This window comes from Alosa pseudoharengus, unplaced genomic scaffold (assembly GCF_046254945.1).
Source record: "Alosa pseudoharengus isolate Yale_2024_CS ecotype anadromous, Long Island Sound unplaced genomic scaffold, YU_APseudo_1.1 YU_APseudo_1.1_scf_15, whole genome shotgun sequence".
Taxonomy (NCBI): Eukaryota; Metazoa; Chordata; class Actinopteri; order Clupeiformes; family Clupeidae; genus Alosa; species Alosa pseudoharengus.
Genome location: NW_027468620.1, coordinates 25,100,909 through 25,120,418, shown reverse-complemented (window position 1 = coordinate 25,120,418; position 19,510 = coordinate 25,100,909). Strand labels below are relative to the sequence as shown.

General features: G+C 43.7%; 1 protein-coding gene across 2 annotated transcripts in view; it reads left to right on the top strand.

The window, feature by feature from the left end:
* The first annotated feature begins 5,619 nt into the window (after positions 1–5,619).
* dntt (deoxynucleotidyltransferase, terminal) overlaps positions 5,620–19,510 on the top strand; it is an 85,198-nt gene continuing 71,307 nt past the window's right edge. For both annotated transcript variants that reach the window (XM_076285987.1, XM_076285986.1), the window contains exons 1-3: positions 5,620–5,810; positions 10,218–10,392; positions 14,650–14,751. In XM_076285987.1, the coding sequence (XP_076142102.1) occupies positions 5,620–5,810; positions 10,218–10,392; positions 14,650–14,751 (468 nt within the window). The remainder of the gene's footprint in view (positions 5,811–10,217; positions 10,393–14,649; positions 14,752–19,510) is intronic.

Sequence of the window (19,510 nt, the reverse complement as noted above, 5' to 3'; positions counted from 1 at the left end):
AGCTCTGTTTCTGTACGTGACTGGCATGAAGTATGCTTTGAGTCACATATCCAACGTAGGCCTATTTTCCGGCCGGTGATCTATCTTGCATGTAGCAAGCTTATTAAGACTGTAGCTATTGAAGTGCAATAAAAACAACCCATAAAAGAAGGATAACAACTTTCTAGGCCATGTATTAGTTTGAGTCTATTTATCACTTACAAGTGTTATAGAAGAGATATTTCTCATATATTCTCACAGTAGTCGTTCAGGAGAGATGTTTCACTTTGAAGACACTAAATGTATTCATGGGACAAACGGGGTTAACAAGACAAACATGAAAAGAATCACACTCTGAGTGCTATTGATGCAAATTAAAAAGAGATGGTTGAAAATTAAATTCTCCCTCATTTTCTGCGTTGCTGAATTGTGGAAAGTCTGTAGAGAACATGTAACATAATTACAGCAGGAAACCAAAGGAGCAGTGCAAGTGTAGATGACATTTACTTAAATGCTGTAATATCTCAATAATTAAATAACTTCAAATTGAATATCTGAGGTGTTGAAGGCAGGGATTTTAAATGAAAAACAGGGCAGACTGAAACAGATTGAGAGGCTTACTGCTGAGTTAAATTATACATTTAGAGAAATAGGATAGGAGTGCAATGGGAAATAGATAGAAGGATGTTCTGTTTATGTATTCATTTTCCGCTGAAGAGTTTCAGGAGGAAATTATGTTTTTTTTTTTTTGTTGGCCAATGAGGCATAAAACGTTCTATCTTCAGGGACATAAATAGCTTAGTGGTGTGGGTGGGGAGGATAGATTTCCTCAGGTGGACCTTTTAAAGCATTTTTATACATGGAAAGTGGAAGAAATCGCTTTCCTTAGTGTGTGGTGTATAGTATGTGTGTACAAGAAACCTTTCTGGAACTTGCAGAGCAACAGGGGTTGTGTTCAGTGCTGGAATAGCATAACACCAACTCCATCAGCGCAGCAAGAGGTGAATTCCTCAAGAACAGAGAAATGGTATTCCTTCAATGAATAATGAAACATGTCTGATGAAAATGTTCCCTTGGTAAAAATATATGAAACGGAGACTATGTGGTACATGAATCAAAGAGATCCATTTCACTCGAGGGTTTCTGTCAGAAAAGTAAAATGAGTAATGCCAGCTGGATTCTACAAAGCAGGCATTACAGTTTTTCAGCACCATTTCATGACATTCATGTTTGATGCTTTTTTATATACTGTAGTCTTAAGGACAATGCGTCAAGTTAGATAACATCTTTTACAGCACACCAGCAACATGTATCAGTTAGTATCTGTGGCAAATGTGCCAATGTTGGTGTTTGCACTGCAAACTGTTGACCTTTAGGGTCTGTATAAAAGGAATAAGTCATTAGCAGGTGATCAAATGTTATAATGGAACATCCCATGTTTGGAGGAATTTCTTCGTTTCATTGTTCAAAAATGTGCATGTCCATCTTGAATAATGAAAATTGAACAAGGAAGTTGAAAGCCGGCTCACTAGTTTGAGACAAAAAAATTCTGCCGCTTTTAAAACTCCATAAACAACAACAACAACAATATAATGTGGCCTGTGTTTAAACCACTGGTTGGATTCATGCAACTTGAGACTGTTCAGCAGAGCTTGACACTGGACTTGTTTCATTCCCAAAAGGACCCTGGCATTTCTGCATCTGTACCTTGAAGGCATCTTTGTACACTGTGGTGTGATTATGCATGCTTTTTTTATGGCAAGATCAATATTTTATGAGCACCAGTGAATTTTGTTTAGAACAGTTAACAAAGGTTAATGTGGACCATCTATCAGAGAGTAACCCAGGGCGAAGTAATGAGGCTGTATACCTCAGATAGTACATAGGAAAGAGCAAGTCATTTTTTTCACTAGTGTTCTTGGACCGAGGCCAAGAGCTCACTGCTATGAGAGATGGAGAGAAAGTGAGCAAACAATTACAATAAACTGTCACGGTGAGCCTCCAATGACAAGCTATTAAGACTTTGACTCTCAGCATTAGAGCTACCACACGCACACACACACACGTGTGCACACATGCACGCACACGAAGGCCATAGTCATGATGTCAACATTGGGGGGGACCAAATCTGTGGTGGGATCTGAGGGCCATGCAAAAAATATTATTAAAAATCACAAACAAGTCGTTACGACGTTTTTTTCAACTTGTGTGCCGTCGCCACATTTGATTCCTACGTTTTGCCCGCATGGATGCGCGATTAAGTTCGCATCTAAATAATATGCAAAATGCAACAACCATTTCTAAGACGCCTATAAACAGGGTAATGAATGCATTATTTATGTTGTAAGACATGTGAAAGAAATGAATGACACAGGCTTGCACAAATTCATCATTTAAAATAAAACTTTTTACTTTCGCTATCATTGCGACAATAGGTTACAATATGGAAAATGTTTCAAAGTTCCATTTGAGTCTGATTGGCTCCAAAAATGTATGGGATTTCCTTAGCCTGTGCTACACCTTTCCACCAAGTTTTGTGAGAATTGTGAGCTTTTGCGATATTGTTGCCAGCCCTACCTCACCGCAGTAGGGTCAGAGAGGGTTAAAGCGGAGCTAGTACAGTAATCAAGGATCTTTGGTAGGGTGCAGTAAATGGAAGTTTTTGACGCCACTAACGAAAAGGAAAACCACCAGGTCAAACCACTCAGGGGTGTAGGCTACTCTGGAACCATCACTATGTCACTAATTTGTGCGATATTTATGTTTGATTACATTTCAGATGGTGGTGGTTGTTTGTTTCCTGTAGAGTTAATTTCTTTCTTTATTTTTCTATGTCCGTATATTGGGGGGGGGGGGGACATTTTGGTCATATTTGAATATTGGGGGGGACACGTCCCCCTCAATGTCTATGGTGACTACGGCCCTGACGCACACATGCACACACACACACACACACACACACACACACACAGTGTGTCTATGAATGAAAGCACACATTCTATGAATGAAAGCACACAGTCTTCACATAGGCACCCTGACAGCCATGCTGAGACCTCCACATTCATTAGTATGATTCACCTACTCACCCTCAGCATCCATATCTTTTAGGCTGGGCTGTGGCTGAATCCAAACAGCCAAACAGACCATTAATGCATAAATCATGACTTCAAAATGAACGATGAAGGCTTTTAGATGGTGGGCATATTATCTCAGAAGCAAAGGCAATACCATGACATAAATTAAATATATTTTAAAAACTGGAAGAATAGCTGTCTTGCCTTGATGGGTTTGGCTGTGGGTGTCTAGACAGATGCATGGATTCACCCAAAGGTTATTGCTACCAACACTAACACTATTTGTACTGCTGTTGGGAGGTTATTGAGTCACCCACACCAACACCCTCCCTATGATTACAAGTGGAACATGAAGCTCTTGTACTGCTGAGACATACAGTATGCTTGAATTGGACAAATGAACTCACTACTTCTATGCTAAAGACAGTTATCTTTTCACTGAGCTTCCTTAGATTTCAGAAGAAAAAAGCATTCAGAAGATGAAAAGGTAAACATGTTATGTGAAGCATAAATAATAGGTTGTGAGACAGCACTATTGTTTCTGAGCAGCATTTCGTTGAGGACAGAGTGCTTTTTAAAAACTTCTTTGACCTTTCACAAACATAGGTCCCTTTTGCACCTGAAGAAATGTATTAGACAACACATGGAGAGGACGAGTAATGCATCAAAATGGTAAAGTGTCAATACACAGATGTGGAGACTGTTGAAGTTCAAGTATTGTTTTGTGCATTAATAGTAAAATGAAAACGTTTGCTTTGGCTCTCTCTGCCTTACATACAAGACATAAAAGACATAGGATTACCCTCATAAGAACCAACATTGAGAGACGCAACATCCAATACGGCTCAATAAGCACTCAGTAAAGTGCTATATAATATAATGTAATAAAAACAGTAGAATTAACATACAAGGATACAAGGATACAAGGAAGTTTATTGTCACATGCATATAGTTACTGGAAGTAAGAAATGCAGTGAAATTATGTCTGGTGTCAGCCTATTTGTGCATTTATGGGGGGGGGGAGTGCAGTAGAAGAGGGGTTTAGTAGATTAAGTGGCAAGGGCTGCATAAGAAAGGTGGGGGAGGATTGGGATTGGGGGGGGGGGGGCACCAACAAGGAGCACCCAAGAGCAATATGTAGCCAAATGTAGTTCAATACACTCATACAAGGAATAACCTCAGTGTGTGGTGTCTCTTTAGCAGCCTAACGGCTTGCTGGAAGAAACTGAAAGTGTGATTTGATGCTCCGGTAGCGTTCTTCAATGGAAGGAGCTAGAACAGGACATGAATGGGGTGGCCCTAATGGGATGGCCCTTTGGACTTTCTTCTTGTAGTGAGCAGTGCAGATGTTATGTTGTGATAGTTTCGTGCCAATGATTCTGGCTTCGGTGTAGAAAATGAGCTGAAACGTGGGTTGCAACAATTAGACGGGTGAATTAGTTGAAGCAAATACAACAACCCAATTCCTCAGTGTATAAAGTTGGGTCAGTTACTGATGGCATAATCCATATATGAAGGGTGTAGGTCTACTTGAATTTATAATACATGTAGTTGTGTCCTGCTATTGTTGAAATTGTAAAAATGAGAATCTGGCCGTACAAAAGCTGTGGACTAATCACAGTGTGTTCTGGTCATATCTTGAAAACACATTTAGACTAAAATAAAAATGGAGAGAAAAGTCGAAACACCAATGAATATTTCCAGTCTTGGGATGTTGGCCTTGTCTCATTTGGTGAATTATCAAAGGACGAGTGTGCGTTCCTCTGAACTAATTAAAGTGGGGAGTCCAGATGGCTCTGTACTGATCTGGACCCAATTAGGTCCAGCATGTTGTGGCGAGGCGGCATATGTCATGTGGGCTGCCGGACAGCACTGCAGCCGCGGTGCTCCTGGGGTGTGTCGTTCCCCAGACTCCCTGGGCTCTGTGTCCTGGATCCAGTCCACATGATGAAACCATAATCAGACCAATTTAATGAGATCTGCTCTGTGAGTTTTGCCGCACTCTTTGGTGAGCAGATACCTTTACATATTTGAGTGGAACACAAGAGACTCTGTTTGGAAAACAAGGGCGCTGAAAATGCATCTGAACAGTCATCAGAAGTGACTGATAGTTGACACAGTAGGGCTGTCACAAGATGCTTTAGAGAAAGGCACGCCGCTGTCTATACCAGGCTTTTGTTTTGGCAGTTAAACACCACTCCACAATCACCAAATCGTTGACACCTGTCACCAGAATTTCCTCCACTCTGCCAGAGGCACCATCTCAACTGTCACATTGTTTTTTTTGTTTTGTTCCCACACTAAAAAATAAGAGACTCCTGGCACCAAGGCTGCCGTCTTCTGGAGTGCATCAGAGGTAGCGCTGAAGTGTGACATGAATGTCAGGCGACAGTGGCAGCCTAGAAATCAGAGAGCCTAGAAACCCTGCAGGAGAAACCCAGGAGAAAGGGAGAGAGAGAGAGAGAGAGAGAAAGAGAGAGAGAGGAAATAAGGACGAGAGAAAGACAGACAGAGAGAGAGAGAGAGAGAGAGAGAGAGAGGAAGAAGCAGAAAGAAAAAGAAAATTATGTTTCACTCCGCCACCTTGCCCCCCGCGAAAAAACGGCCTCGGCCCGAGGGCTCCGGTGCTCAGTGCCACCAGGTGAAGTTTGCCAAGGTGACCTTGTACATAGTGGAGAGGCGCATGGGCCGCAGCAGGAGAGGCTTCCTCAGCAGCCTGGCCAGATCAAAGGGCTTCTGTGTGGAGGACGTCCTCAGGTAGGTCCCTGAAGTTTAAACAGGTACATGCCTACAGCTGAACAGATGTCGTTTAGCATAACTTATTCACTCCTCACTGACGCAAACTTACACACTCTTTTGATGTATATAAGCTGTTCCTTACCATGTGTTTATTTTAACTAGGAACTGTTTTTATGGAACCTATGGTTATATCATGTATTGAAATTATAATATTTGACTCAAGGATTTCATAGAAAATGAGGCAGGAACTTTCTTTTACTGTGTGGGTGAGAGCTACAGCATGGAAGATACTAAATAGCAACAAACATTTGTAGGTAGGCAATTTATTTTGTATTATTTTGAAGTGTTGACCCCGCATCCCCTCCACAGAATAAACTTCATGGAAATGTAGGGATGTCTAAGAACAACAGCTTTTTATCCAACTGGGTTAAGGGGTTACATGTTCATAATGACTCCAGCAGTGTCATGGCAAATTATCCATCACACACACACACACACACACACACACACACACACACACACACACACACACACACACACACACACAGAATGGGAGCATCGGAATGGGAGTTTTATCCACTCAGTGCCAGGGCCAGTGGCCACTAAATACACACTATGCCAGGCATAAGTATAGGCACTACTGGTGTTCACAGTTTATGCCAGACCTCCTGCAGCTGTGTGTGTGTGTGTGCATGTGTTTGGTAGGAGGTGGGGCCAGAGGGAGTTGAATGAGTGGAGGTGGAGGATGGGGGGGGGGGGGGGGGGGTGTTGGATGGGCGGGTATTTGAAGGGTGTAACTGCTGCCAGAAGAGCTCCATTTGCCACAACCCAGCCAAAGACATGGCAACATTCCCAGAAATGCAGCTTGAGTTTGTCGAGCACCTACAGTTGCACACGCTGCTCAGTACACTGCGCTTTGAAGCCAACCACAGGAAACAGACCAGCCACTGCCACAGAAAGAGAAAAAAACGGACAACTTGTAAGCTGGTAGAATTTGATATCAGCTTCTGTTTGATAGTCTTTTTCTCTCTGCATGGTTGAGGTCACACACACACACACACACACACACACACACACACACACACACACACACACACACACACACACAAGAAAGAACTGTCAGAACATATACCAGCCACACTGCGATTACAGCATTTTTCAGCTTTGTGATAACGTTTTTTTACACGTTTTTTTGAAACTTGTGAAAAAAACATTTTTGGGAAAGGAGTAGCTATCAAAAAGTTTTTTTGGGAAAGGAGTAGCTATCAAAAAGTTTTTTTTGTAAAGGAGTAGCTATCAAACACTTGGCAGTGCCAAATGAGACAAAGTGTCGTTTGAGTGGACATGGATGGTTTTATGAGAAAGGTCTAAGGGAAGCACTAACATATGATATATAGGGATTAGAGAGAGACTGTGCCACTGTGAATCACATCAATGCTGTGAAGCAATAATGGCACACAACCTGGGTGTACTCTTGACCTTTAGGCAAAAGCTAAAAAAAAAGAATGCAATTTAACAAATTAATTAATGCATGCCTAGCATCATACATACCCAACCAACAAACATACACAAGCAGATAAACAAACAAGCCCTTCGATCTGCCATGTCTTAACTGCCATGTCCTATAAAGTTTTTAACCAATCCCCTCTGAACTACAGCCGTCTTATTCACCATCCTGTATTCACAGCAAACCAGGTGGGCTCCTCACGCTCACCATCTGCAGATTCCGCTAACAGCTCAAATACTCCATTGTTGGCACTCCTGCTGACGCTGAACAAAGCTCCGAGGCAAGGGAGGTATACAGAAATAGCCTCCACTTGGGCGGGTCGGCCATGAGGGTTTTTGACTGCAAATCACATAGTCAGTGCCACGTCATGATATTTCACTCTCCTGATATTAAGTCGTGTTTTAATTGCCGACTTGCAATGACGTGCACGACTTAAGATGAGTTGTGCTTAAATTTTCACACTTTTTTTGCTCATGAGACTTTTAAGAGTTTCAGGACAAAGACTAATTTAATGCTCCATGTAGGAGTAGGAGATCAACAATGTTTGATCGTTTATCAGCTGCCTACCAGCCAACACTCCCTAAATAACAATGATGTGTGTGTCTGGTAAAATGTTCTCTTTTTTAATTTATTTCTTAATGTATTGCACAAGACTATGTATTAAAAGACCTGTCCAACTAAATCAGTGCTTTGTGTGGCTTTGCATAGCCTTCGCGGATCACTAAAACCCTGTACATTCACGTCTCTTTATACCATAGGGTGGCCTTGAACTGGCAATGTGCTTCAGCAGAGCTGAATGTTTACGCCTTCCCCATGTTTTAATCATGCCTCAATTAAAAGGAGAGAACATGGACGCATGTATGCATGAAATTAAAAAGAAGCATCTGTTTTCACAATCAAGTCTCCAGTTGACCTTGAGTCCTCCTTTCTAGTCAAGCTTTTGTGCTGCTGCTGTGTATGTGACGTGGGGCTTGCCATGGTGTTCAGGCACTTGAATAGCTATCTGCTGCGTCAAATTTACCCTGGGCTTTTATCCGACAGCAAACCTGAAAACGCATTAGGGCGCTGACAGAGAGAGAGAGAGAGAGAAAGTGAGTGAGAGAGAGATAGAGAGAGAGAGGTGGAGGGAGAGAGAGGGGGAGGGCAGCAAACAGAAGTCAGAGAGAAAGAACATGAACAAAAGATATGGGCAGCATAGAAGAAAAGGTATCAGAGAAAGAATGCATCATAAATATTGAAGGAGATCGATTGATATTTAGCACACTATGAAACGTACCTTGAATACAGCCCAAAGGATAGCATGATTTTACCTTGTTCACATTGCCACGTTAGTGATTGATTTCTGGAGCAAGCTTGGGCAGGGGAATGTGTGAAATCCTGCACTCACGTCCCCAGAGGCCACACAGCCAAGCGCTCACACAGCCTTACATTCTCTTAACAGGACTCTGCTGATGGAGACAGAAATATTTTATTTTATTTATTTATGTTTGAAGGGGTAAAGCGCGAGTGCTATTTTTGACTTAATGTGCCGAAGCATCTTATGTGGCAAAAAATAAAGATATGAAACAAAACAAAAAATAAATAAATAAATAAAAAAAACAGTTGCACTTCTGTTACCCATTAGGCCTGCCTGAGAGCCTCCAGTCAACAGCTGTGCTTAAAATGCATTTTCTAAACTGTCAATCTGCACTTTTTTTGTTCAGACAATTTTGCTCCACTTTTAAGACTTCTCAGAGTTTGCTAAAAGCTGATTTCACCAGCTCGTGCTGTTGCAGGTAGTGCGGGTCTGATCCCCTCGGTGAGTTGTGAGCCTCCTGGGTTTCCTTAAGCCTCTCTCCATTCATCTGCAGCAGATATGGAACATCAAAGGCCCACCACTGCCAAAAGACACAGCTTTCTGTGGTCCAACAGTAGATCCAGAAGTGTGTGTGTGTGTGTGAGTGTGTGGGGGGGATATATATCTGTGTGGACATGATGTGCATGTGTTCATACAGTACATCCATGTTTGTGTATGTATGTGTGGGTTTTTTTTATGCTTGAAAAGGCCTACAACGGTGTCTGTTCTCACAAGTTAGCCCAATTAGTCAGCATCAATAACTCCAATTACCTCCCTTCTGCTTTGTGCCACTCGTGGGGAAAGTGAGGGTATGAAGGAGGGGTATCTTGTCATTTGGGGACATTCAGGTACCCCAGGGGCCCTACTCCACTGATTCCCTCCTCCTTAGGCCGCTCAGGTGGGCCCCTCTGTGGGAGTGACTCTGCATGGGTGAGTGCCCTGATTGGGGCAGTAATTAAACAGTGATGAAACAAAGTGTTTGGGGGAATGGGGAATTTGAGATGGCTTAGCTGGTGGTGTGGGTGTGTCTGCCGAGAGCTTTGTTGTACAGTATGCTTGATCTCTCTCTCTCTCTCTCTCTCACACACACACACACACACATTTGTTGGATCTGCTCTAATAGTGTCATCGAGCCCAGCGCCTTAGATGTGTTGGATGCAATTCAGGTGTTGGGGAAATTAGATTCTCTCAGACACAAGCCAGAAATTCATTCAGGTATAAGAGTCTCTCACTTCTCTGGATCAAGGGAAGGTGACCCATTCACACTGAATTCATCGCACTACAGTTCATACAAATTAAATAGTTGAGGTGGTGACCGTGCTCTTTTCAAACCACACCAAAATAGAAGATTCAATTGCCTTTGAAGCCTGTGCAGTCCACAACAAACGCTCATACTTATTTTACCATCCTTTTAGTTCTATTTGGATCAAACTAGGAACTGCTAAATAAATCCATGTACCGAAATACAGAAATGGAAAAATCAATGGGCCTGCAAGTCTACAGTAGCTGCCAAAGTGAGAGGATGCCATGGGAATCTGGACGTGTTCCCTGACCCCACTCTGCTTTGGTGTTGTGTGTGCAGCAATAAGGTGACCCACGTTGTGGCAGAGGGAAACCCAGCCAAGGAGCTGTGGGCCTGGCTGCATGCCCAGGCTGCCGGCCTGGCCACAGACACGGAGGTGCTGGACATCAGCTGGTTCACGGAGAGCATGAGGGCGGGCTGGCCGGTGGCCGTGGAGAGCAGGCACCGCATCCAGGTGAGGCGCACTCTCTAGCTGTTGATGGCAGGGTTCAGGTGGGGTTAGGGTTGCCAGGTGGCAAGTGGGCTGATTGATCTTCCTAGATGATGCATTTGCCAGACAGCAGTCACTAGGGGGTGCTGTAGGCCCACAGGGAGAGGTAGGCTATTTTTGTGTCTGTGTTGTGTGTGTTGATCATAATATGTTATCAATCTAATCCAGGCTCTAACTATACCCACAACATAAAGGCTAATTGAATAGGCATGGTTTGAGACTGGTATAAAATTGTGACTATATTGGGTTTGAAGGCCATTAGAAACAAACAAACAAACAAACGTTCTTTCAGTCACTATATGCAGGCCTACTCTAACCCTTTTCAAAACACTTTTGACAGACTGCGTCTCTCGCTTTCTGTGCTGTAGTAGGCTATAGCCGATGTCTTAGGCTACCTCACTCACTTACTTTAAAGTAGCCTGCCTCACGGCGGGCAGCGCGGCTATCAACTCTTGATCACAACGCGGATTTCCAGTGGATATGTCATAACGCGACAGATCTAATGATGTCGTTTTGACGGTTATCGACCTGCCTCACTGGCGGTCGGTGCGCCCTTTCCCACGGCTTGACTGATGTATCTCCTCCTCACTAGGGAGCAGGCACCAGACACACCTTGGCATTCATGAGGTCTATAGCTGATAGATTCGCTTTATGAGACATGCATTGATTTAAAAAGCCCTGCAAAAAGCTGTGACGCTTACATACATTGCACATAAACACAAAGTAAGCTCTGCTCTGCTCTGGCTCGTTCTGTCAGTTTAGGGAGCCAGTGTATTGCTGTTCTTCAGTGTTATGTAGGCTCCAGAGTCAGTGTTATACTATTTACCAGCATAGACAATGCAATCTCCCAATAGCCTACTTGCTATCTATTGAGGAGTATGGGGGTATTTGGGACAAGCAAAACGTTTTGCTATGATTCCCGTTTTTAATTTTTTTTAGCACATTTGGTCAAAATGGTGTGCAACCTATGTGGTTTAAGCGAATTACGATCATCAGTTTTATCATTACTATGCGGGCCGATATTTCTGGGTGCAGGTATGCTAATGCTTTATGTTTTAATTATTTTATTTACATATACATTTAATTATAGGCTAGTCAAATACAACACAAAATACACAGATCAAATGACATACAACATTACATCAGATACAACATACAGGGGTACAGCCACAGTCACAATTGGCCTAGGTGACATGGTAGGCAGAAAAAAAAGTCACATTAATAAACCTTTGAGGTCATACACGACTCATACAGAACCAGAGTTACAGCCTTAGTATTAGTATAGTATAGTCTATAGTATACTACTTAAACGGCACCGACAATCAAAAAATCCAGTGGAAATTAGAGGGCAGAAGTGTGTAGGCCAATCTGCCCACCAGCTTTTTCTACTTCGCTACCTACAGATGTTTTACCGGTATGATATTTCGAAACGCCATGTTATTTCCCATAGACAATCGACGCCCGGAAGTTGGATGGATACGGAAGTTACGGAGGCGGGACTTATTCTGGAGAGGTCTATACTGTAATTGACTGCCCCATCTTTAAAGGTGTCTGTCATGCTCACTTCTGGCCTTACAGGTGGCCACAATTTATGTCATCCATGTGGATTGGCTGACCTTCTCATTTTAACTGCCAATCCACATAGACAACATATGGCAGCCAATTGGTTTGTTTGTGAAAATGTGTGAGCTGGGGTGAACATGAGGATTTTGAAAAATCCTAATCGTGCCTGTCAAACTCTCATGGTGATGAAGAAGTCTGAAATGCAGACATTTTGTCCTACACACTTTCGTCATCTGACTTCAAGTGGGTTTTGTGATCTTCGGTAGGCCTACATTAAGACAGCAAACTTTTGCTACATGGAAGCCAACTGCTAACTTGACAGACTTGATCTGACTTCACTGCGAGAGTTTGACAGGCACGATTATTCAAAAATTCACATGGTATTTTCCCATAGGATAAAATCATATGGATCTGGATATCCTTATATGGGCAAAGATGGCTTTTTTGTAGGCGAAGTTCAGAGGTCTCTTCACTAAACCACCATATTGTAATCAACACAACTCTTAAGCCAGGTAGGCTATCGTAACACCCCCAATTATCACCACTTTTGTTCAGAAATTCTAAAACAACGATGTTTTTTAACACTTCAAAATAACATTTGCTAAATGAAGCTTACATTTTTCAGTAGCCATAGGTGTGTAGATTTGAACAAAATCTGGTTTGGTTCTTAACAGGAGCGTTTACTGCCTGAAATATCCGATTTTGTTTACCACGCTCGGAGTTGTAGTGCTGGCCTGATGGGTCGCCTATTTACGCCGTTTCAACGGCACATGAACGGTTAGAAATTGATATTAACTCATTGAATGCCAAGCTGTTTTCGGGAGCTTTGTCCTAGAGTGCCAGCAATCTAGACCATTGTTGATGATTTTTGTACAGCCACAGCATATTCTGTGTTATAGCTAACACATACAATAGCTCGATTAAAAGGCGAGACTTTAAGCTCTCGGTGGGTGCAAACCGTGTATTTCTACACGCCTCTGTTCCTGAGAAATCCCAAGCTAAACAGTGGCTAGTTTTCATCAAAATCGCTGTTTTTTTCTAGAAATGGAGATATAACGTCTTTCATGAAATATGAAGTGTTGCCTGTTACTTACTTGTGTAAACTTTCCGGGAAGTGATCAGCGAGACCTGGCGAGACTGCCACCTAGTGATAGACCCACGAAAATGGCCTGGTTTTGACCTGACGTGCATGCATCACTGATTCGACCCAAAGCGACAACCGTGTTATGATAAAATGTCCAGATAAAATGTCCAGATTGTGCGTTTTCATGAATTTTTGATCGTCATATATTTCATTTCCATTCATCACAGAGTTCCCAAAATCACATATAAGGTGTGTTAGAGTGTCTAGTTTCGTAATTAAAAAAAAAAAAGCTAAAAACTTAATATTACGTTTTTGGCACTCAATGCATGGGAAGGAAAAACGTAATATTACGTTTTTGGCACTCAATGAGTTCAGTGACAGACACGGAAGACGGCGGAAATACGGGACTGACGGTAATAGGGGGAGTTCCGATACATTAGCTAGGATAATTGATGAAATGACCTGTGTTAAGTGCACAGGGAGAATGAATACATGATATGGCATGATAAGGCAGAGTTCTACACCACTGATTTTGGAGATAAAAAAAGATAGAACGGAAACGTAAACAGCTTAAAAGTTACACTTTGAGGAGTTTTAAGGAGAGTGTGGTGATGTAATCGCCATGATTTGTAGGCCTATTCTGTTTTAAAATGCCTTTCCCTCGGTATAATTCGAGATACTCATTTTAATGGCTTTGAGAGATGTTATTCAGTTTGGGCTCAGAAATGCTTCCCGTGTTTTTAAGAAATAAGATGTCATGGTGCATTTGCTTCTCTAGATTTTTAATCCCAAATTTTCATCATGATTTGTTGTAACTATTCTGAAGATAATTTCCACAGCCACAGAGATCCTTTCAAAGTCATAATTGTTCCTGTGTGTATTAATATTACATGTGTAATCCTTTTGATGCATTACAAATGGGGCAGGCAGTGTCTCTCAAAAGCTGAAATTACTTTTTGGAAAGAACCAATTGGATTAGGTCCTACTAAATACTTTATGTCTCAGGTAAGTGAAAATAATTGATTGTGATGCCTTTCATCTCTGCGCCGATGATCATTAGCTTGCCTTGTTCCCCTTTATGACCTAATGCACAGCAAGTGGGTCAAAGTACTGTAACTACTGTCCTCTCTCTCTCTCTCTCTCTCTCATTGCAACCTAGTTTTAACTTTTTTATTTTTTGGGCTTTTATGCCTTTAATCAGACAGGACAGTGGAGAGACTGACAGGAGTCAAGTGGGAGAGAGAAATGGGGTGGGATCAGGAAATAACCTGGGTCGGAATAACTTGGGTCCCCCTGTGGGCACTTGGGTCCTACATTTGATATGGACGCTGTAGCCAGTTGTGTCACAGTACCCCCTGCAACCTAGTTTTTATTTGCGGATTGTAGTTTGGGGGCAATCAGAGCTGAGTTTGCTGTCGGATTTTCACCATGTGTCTCCACTTCCGTCAGCATCCAGTCTCTGTCAAGAGATAGTTGTGAACTGCGTCATACAGAGAGAGCTGCTGTCTCACATTAACATCCTTGTGAGATGGATGCATGTAATTCTAACACATTTCAGTGTAATGTCTTCACAGGATACTTCTCAAGTGGGTTTACCAAGCACTTCAGAGTCCACGGTTTCTCAGTATGCATGCCAGCGAAGGACAACCCTGGACAATCCAAACAAGATCTTCACGGTAAAAAAGAGGAAAATGAAGGATAAAGCAACTGAAAAGATGTCCACATCTGAAAATTGCATGCTAATCCATCCAGTCTGAGAAATGTTTTTCACTGCACACACACACACACACACACACACACACACACACACACACACACACACACACACATACTCTTTCTTTCTCTTTCTCAGACACACATACACATACTATCTCTCACACACTCTGAAAGGCACACATCTGCTCTGAATCAGTCACATTAACCCACAAACGAGCAGCATCTGCAGGTAGGCTGGCATGCCGTAGGGAGCAGTGCGGGGGAGCAGCGGGGTTGGCACGGGGTGGGATGGCACTGCGGGGGCCAAGAGCACACCAGCCAACCAGCCGGCTGGCCGCCCGGCCGTTCGTTCATCCCGAGAACGCGGCGGCCGACACCTACCAGCAGTGCCAGCTGCGGACCAGCTGGAACCATCTGCTCCCTGACACGCCGCACAGCCAAGGGCTGCCCAGCACCTTGTCTGTGTGCTTCAGGAGGCACAGACACAGGCTTGGAGACACTGTCCGAGGTAATGGAGCCTCTCCGTCATGCCAGCAGAGAGAGAGAGAGAGAGAGAGGGAGAGAGAGAGAGGGAGAGAGAGAGGGAGAGAGAGAGAGAGGGAGAGAGAGGGAGAAGGGTAATGAGACTGTATATGAAACCACCAGTGCAGTGTGTTCCATCCAAATTATGAGAGAGAGAGAAATAGAGAGAGTGGGAGCGCGTTTTGTTAAAGCAAGACATGATTTCCTCTGAGGCTGTTTTTCACAGCACTTTGCTATGTTATCAGGCTGACTGGCTAGTAATGTGGACAAATTATTTCTCCATTTTTGGAAGAGTTCACTTTATTTTATGATCTTTTTGTGATTCAACCTGTGCTGTCAGAATGAGTGGGAAATTGCGGCTATGAGAGGGAGGGAGGAGGAAATGAGAGAGAGAGAGAGAGAGAGAGCAGAGAAAATGAAAGTGTATTCGAAAAGAGAAGAATAACTGGGGTCAGAAGGGGAGAGAGGCCTAGAGGTGCCGGTGGGAATGTGATAGCGGGGAGAGCCGGACAGGCGAGGTGAGAGGAGCGCACGAGCGAGCATCTCGCTCCCCAGCCGTGTTACGGAGAGCTGTCAATCAAACGCTCCCAAGGCTTGCACATTATTGATTCATTCATCGGCCTGTTTCTAGCCTCTCCTCCCCAAACGCCAGCCCCTTGTTCTCTCTCTTCTTCTTCTCCTCTCTCTCAGTCTTTCACTCAACCCTTTCCTTCTCTCCTTCCTCCCTTCTCTCTGTCCGGCCGAACACTTGTCTTCCTTTGTATGGCCATCATGTTTTATTTCCTCTATTCTGGCGAAATCCGATTCACGTTCCGTGTCTCGGACACTCCCCGCGTTCCATCTGTCATCGTCCCGCCACCCCTGATGCTCCCTCTGTGGTCAATCCAGATATTGACAGATGTCAGTAGTGCCATGACTGACAGCTTGCATTAGCGACCCTCCTGACACGAGAGATGGGGGGCATGGGTGGTGAGAGGGGAGTGGTGGGGTGGGGGTGGAGAACCGGGGGCTTGCCAACACACTCTAATTGGGAGAAGAGGGGGAGAGAGAGGGAGAGAGAGGGAGAGAGTGATATCTCATCCCGTGTTGTTTGCCTTCATCATGCGGACTCGGGGGATGTCTCACCGGTTCCTTGGCGGCAGCCCGGAGAGAAGGGTTCAGGCGTGCTTGACTGATCTGAGGCCGTGTCCAATCGATCGTCATAACCATCCCGGGGAGCGCTTTGGCAGCAGGCTTATACATAACATCCACAAAGCCCCATCCCCAGATGAACGAAGGAAACACAATCTTTGGCATCCTCCTGAGCTTTGCCTATTTTTTTTTGTTTGGATTAGATCTGCCAATGAAATAAAACAAAAAAGAAAACAAAGCAAATTAGGAAGAATTAATGGTTTGCTTCACTGATTCATTTTAAGGAGACACATGGGTCCAGTGTGAGAGAGCCCAGTGCTGATTAGACAATTTCAAAGTTTCTGTCGAATTGAGCCGCATCAGAAGACAAACTTGTTGGCTCTCGGAGGACACTGAGTGACCACAGTATTTTCACTCCAAGTTTTCCGGTGCCATGGGGTTCTGTGGCTTGATCCGTACACAATATCATCCGAGCCTAATACAGTTCTCTTTTTTTTTTGTCTTTGTTCAACTGCCTAAACCGCCCGACTGTTACCCTCAATGGTGGAGCAGTCTTGATTGCAAAATATCTTTTAAAGCAGATGTTGCCATGGAGATCTTATTTTTGTTCTAGCAGATTATATCCATATGCCTTCCACAGAATGCATTTACTGCATACAAAGTCATTCCTGATGATTAACTTGTGTTTGCAAGTTTATTATATTTTTCTTCTAAGGTAAAAATTCCATGGATATTTGTGACTTTTCCCCCCCTCCAGAACTTCAACTTCAGAATATCATAGGCCTTTTCAAAGTTATGAACTTTGGTATGAAGTTCATTGGCACTGATGCAGTGGTGGTGATATTCCTCCGATTCTGCTTCTGCTACGAGGGCGGTGTTGAGGAATCATTAGGTCCCAGATGTGACGGCGGCTCCCTTGATCCGAGCCAGCAGATGGTTGTAGAGCAGTCAGCTTCCCGGGTCGGCGCGGCGTGGAGCCTGCGTGCAGAGGGCCCTCCCAGCACAGCGGGCCCCCGGCCTCTCAACCTCACCATTAACTGCCGGCTCCAATCATTATGCACCACTGTGATGGGACTTCAAGAGCTGTGTGTGTGTGTGTGTGTGTGTGTGTGTGTATGTGTGTATGACAGTCTGACAGTCTGTGTGAACCGATTAATTGGTGTGAAATGGCTGGACCTTTACATGTACACTGCATGTGCATGTTTGTGTGTGTTCTAGAGAATCTTGTGTGTCTTGGGATGATGAATATATATATATGAAGAGTAACGTGTATGAGAATGTTACTCTGTATGAGATGAGTGAGTGTGTGTGTATGTGTGTGTGTGTGTGTGTGTGAATGTTTGTCTGTGTGTGTGAATGTTTGTGTTTTGTTTATGCTCTGCTGACATGATCAAGCAGCGCCATCTCTCCTCTCTGCCCATTTGTCCTACCCTGCAAACATTGGCCACGGGTCGCTGGGCGCTTGGTGTGGGGTCGTGTGCTTCATTGACCCAAAGCCCGCTGTCTGGGGAAAAATCTCATTTGGCCTCGCCCTGGTGCAGGTCAGGGTCTCTGATCTCCTAACTGGGCCACTGCCCCAATTATAGCCAGGAGAGCCAACCTTGGCCGAACTAACTGGCTGACTGAGTGACTTTTAGTGGCTTAATTTGCCCATATGAGGTTAGTCACACATGACTTGCTCCCAGGTCAGGAAGGCTGTGTCCGTGTCTGTGTCAAGAGACGCTGATGTAACGGAATCATTGTATATGTAGAAGGAGATCATGTACGAACTCCAAATGGAATGAAGTCGAGCCTCATTAACCACTGTTTTTACTGCTGTGTGGGGACACAGGCATCCACTTCATTTTTGTAACGACCAATTAGTTATTCACATATAAGCCCATCACGATGAGAAAGAAACAAGATTTCTTGGACACACTTGAGTTGTGTGGTAATGACCATACAGCAACATTCGGCATATATAATCACCCACGGCATATACTGTATGAACGCCCAACATACAGGATATATAATCACCCAACATACGGCATATATAATCACCCAACATACGGCATATATAACATACGGCATATATATTCACCCAACATACAGCATACAGGGCCACGGCTGAAGTGCCCTCAAGCAAGGCACCTAACCTCTCACTGCTCCCCGAGCGCCGCTGTTGTAGCAGGCAGCTCACTGCGCTGGGATTAGTGTGTGCTTCACCTCACTGTGTGCTGTGTGTGTTTCACTAATTCACGGATTGGATTAAATCCAGAGACCAAATTTCCCTCACGGGATCAAAAGAGTATATATACTTATATACTTAAAATTATACAGCATATAAAATCACCCACGGCATATACTGTATGAACGCCCAACATACAGCATATGATCGCCCAACATGCAGCATATATGATCTTGTATGCAAACCTACAGTATATCGTGAGGACTTGGAACATGATGTGCTCTCTGACATATCTGTTCTATAGTGCTAATTCGTTGAAGGGGATACTGACGTGACTATATGCATTCTATAGAGAGAAGGCTACTGTATATGGTTGTTATGGTTATTTGAAGGCTGCCTGTCTGATTGGAAAATGCATCTCTTGTTAGGTACATGCACCCTTTAAGCAAAATGAAATATTCATGTGCAGAGAATAGCAGCAACCTCCCTCTACAGCCTGTCACAACCATATTCAAGAGGCTTACGAGGAAAAGCAACCTCACAAAACCCCCAATGCATATCCTCTTTTGCCATAAACATGCGGACAGCACACACACACACACACACACACACACACACACACACACACACACACACACACACACACACACACACACACAAGCTATAAGGCATGCATATAATGTTGCATACACACACAAACACACACACACACACATACAGTAACACACATCCATTTACACATAGAGTGGAAAGGAAGTTCTTGCCTTTGTTTCCCCACCATGTTTCTACAGAGAGGATGTGTAGCACAGGCCCTTGGGGGATCTTGTTGTGAACGAGTTGAAAATGACAGGTTCCTCTCTGCTGCTGACAAACACAAATGTCAGTGCACGGTCATACGG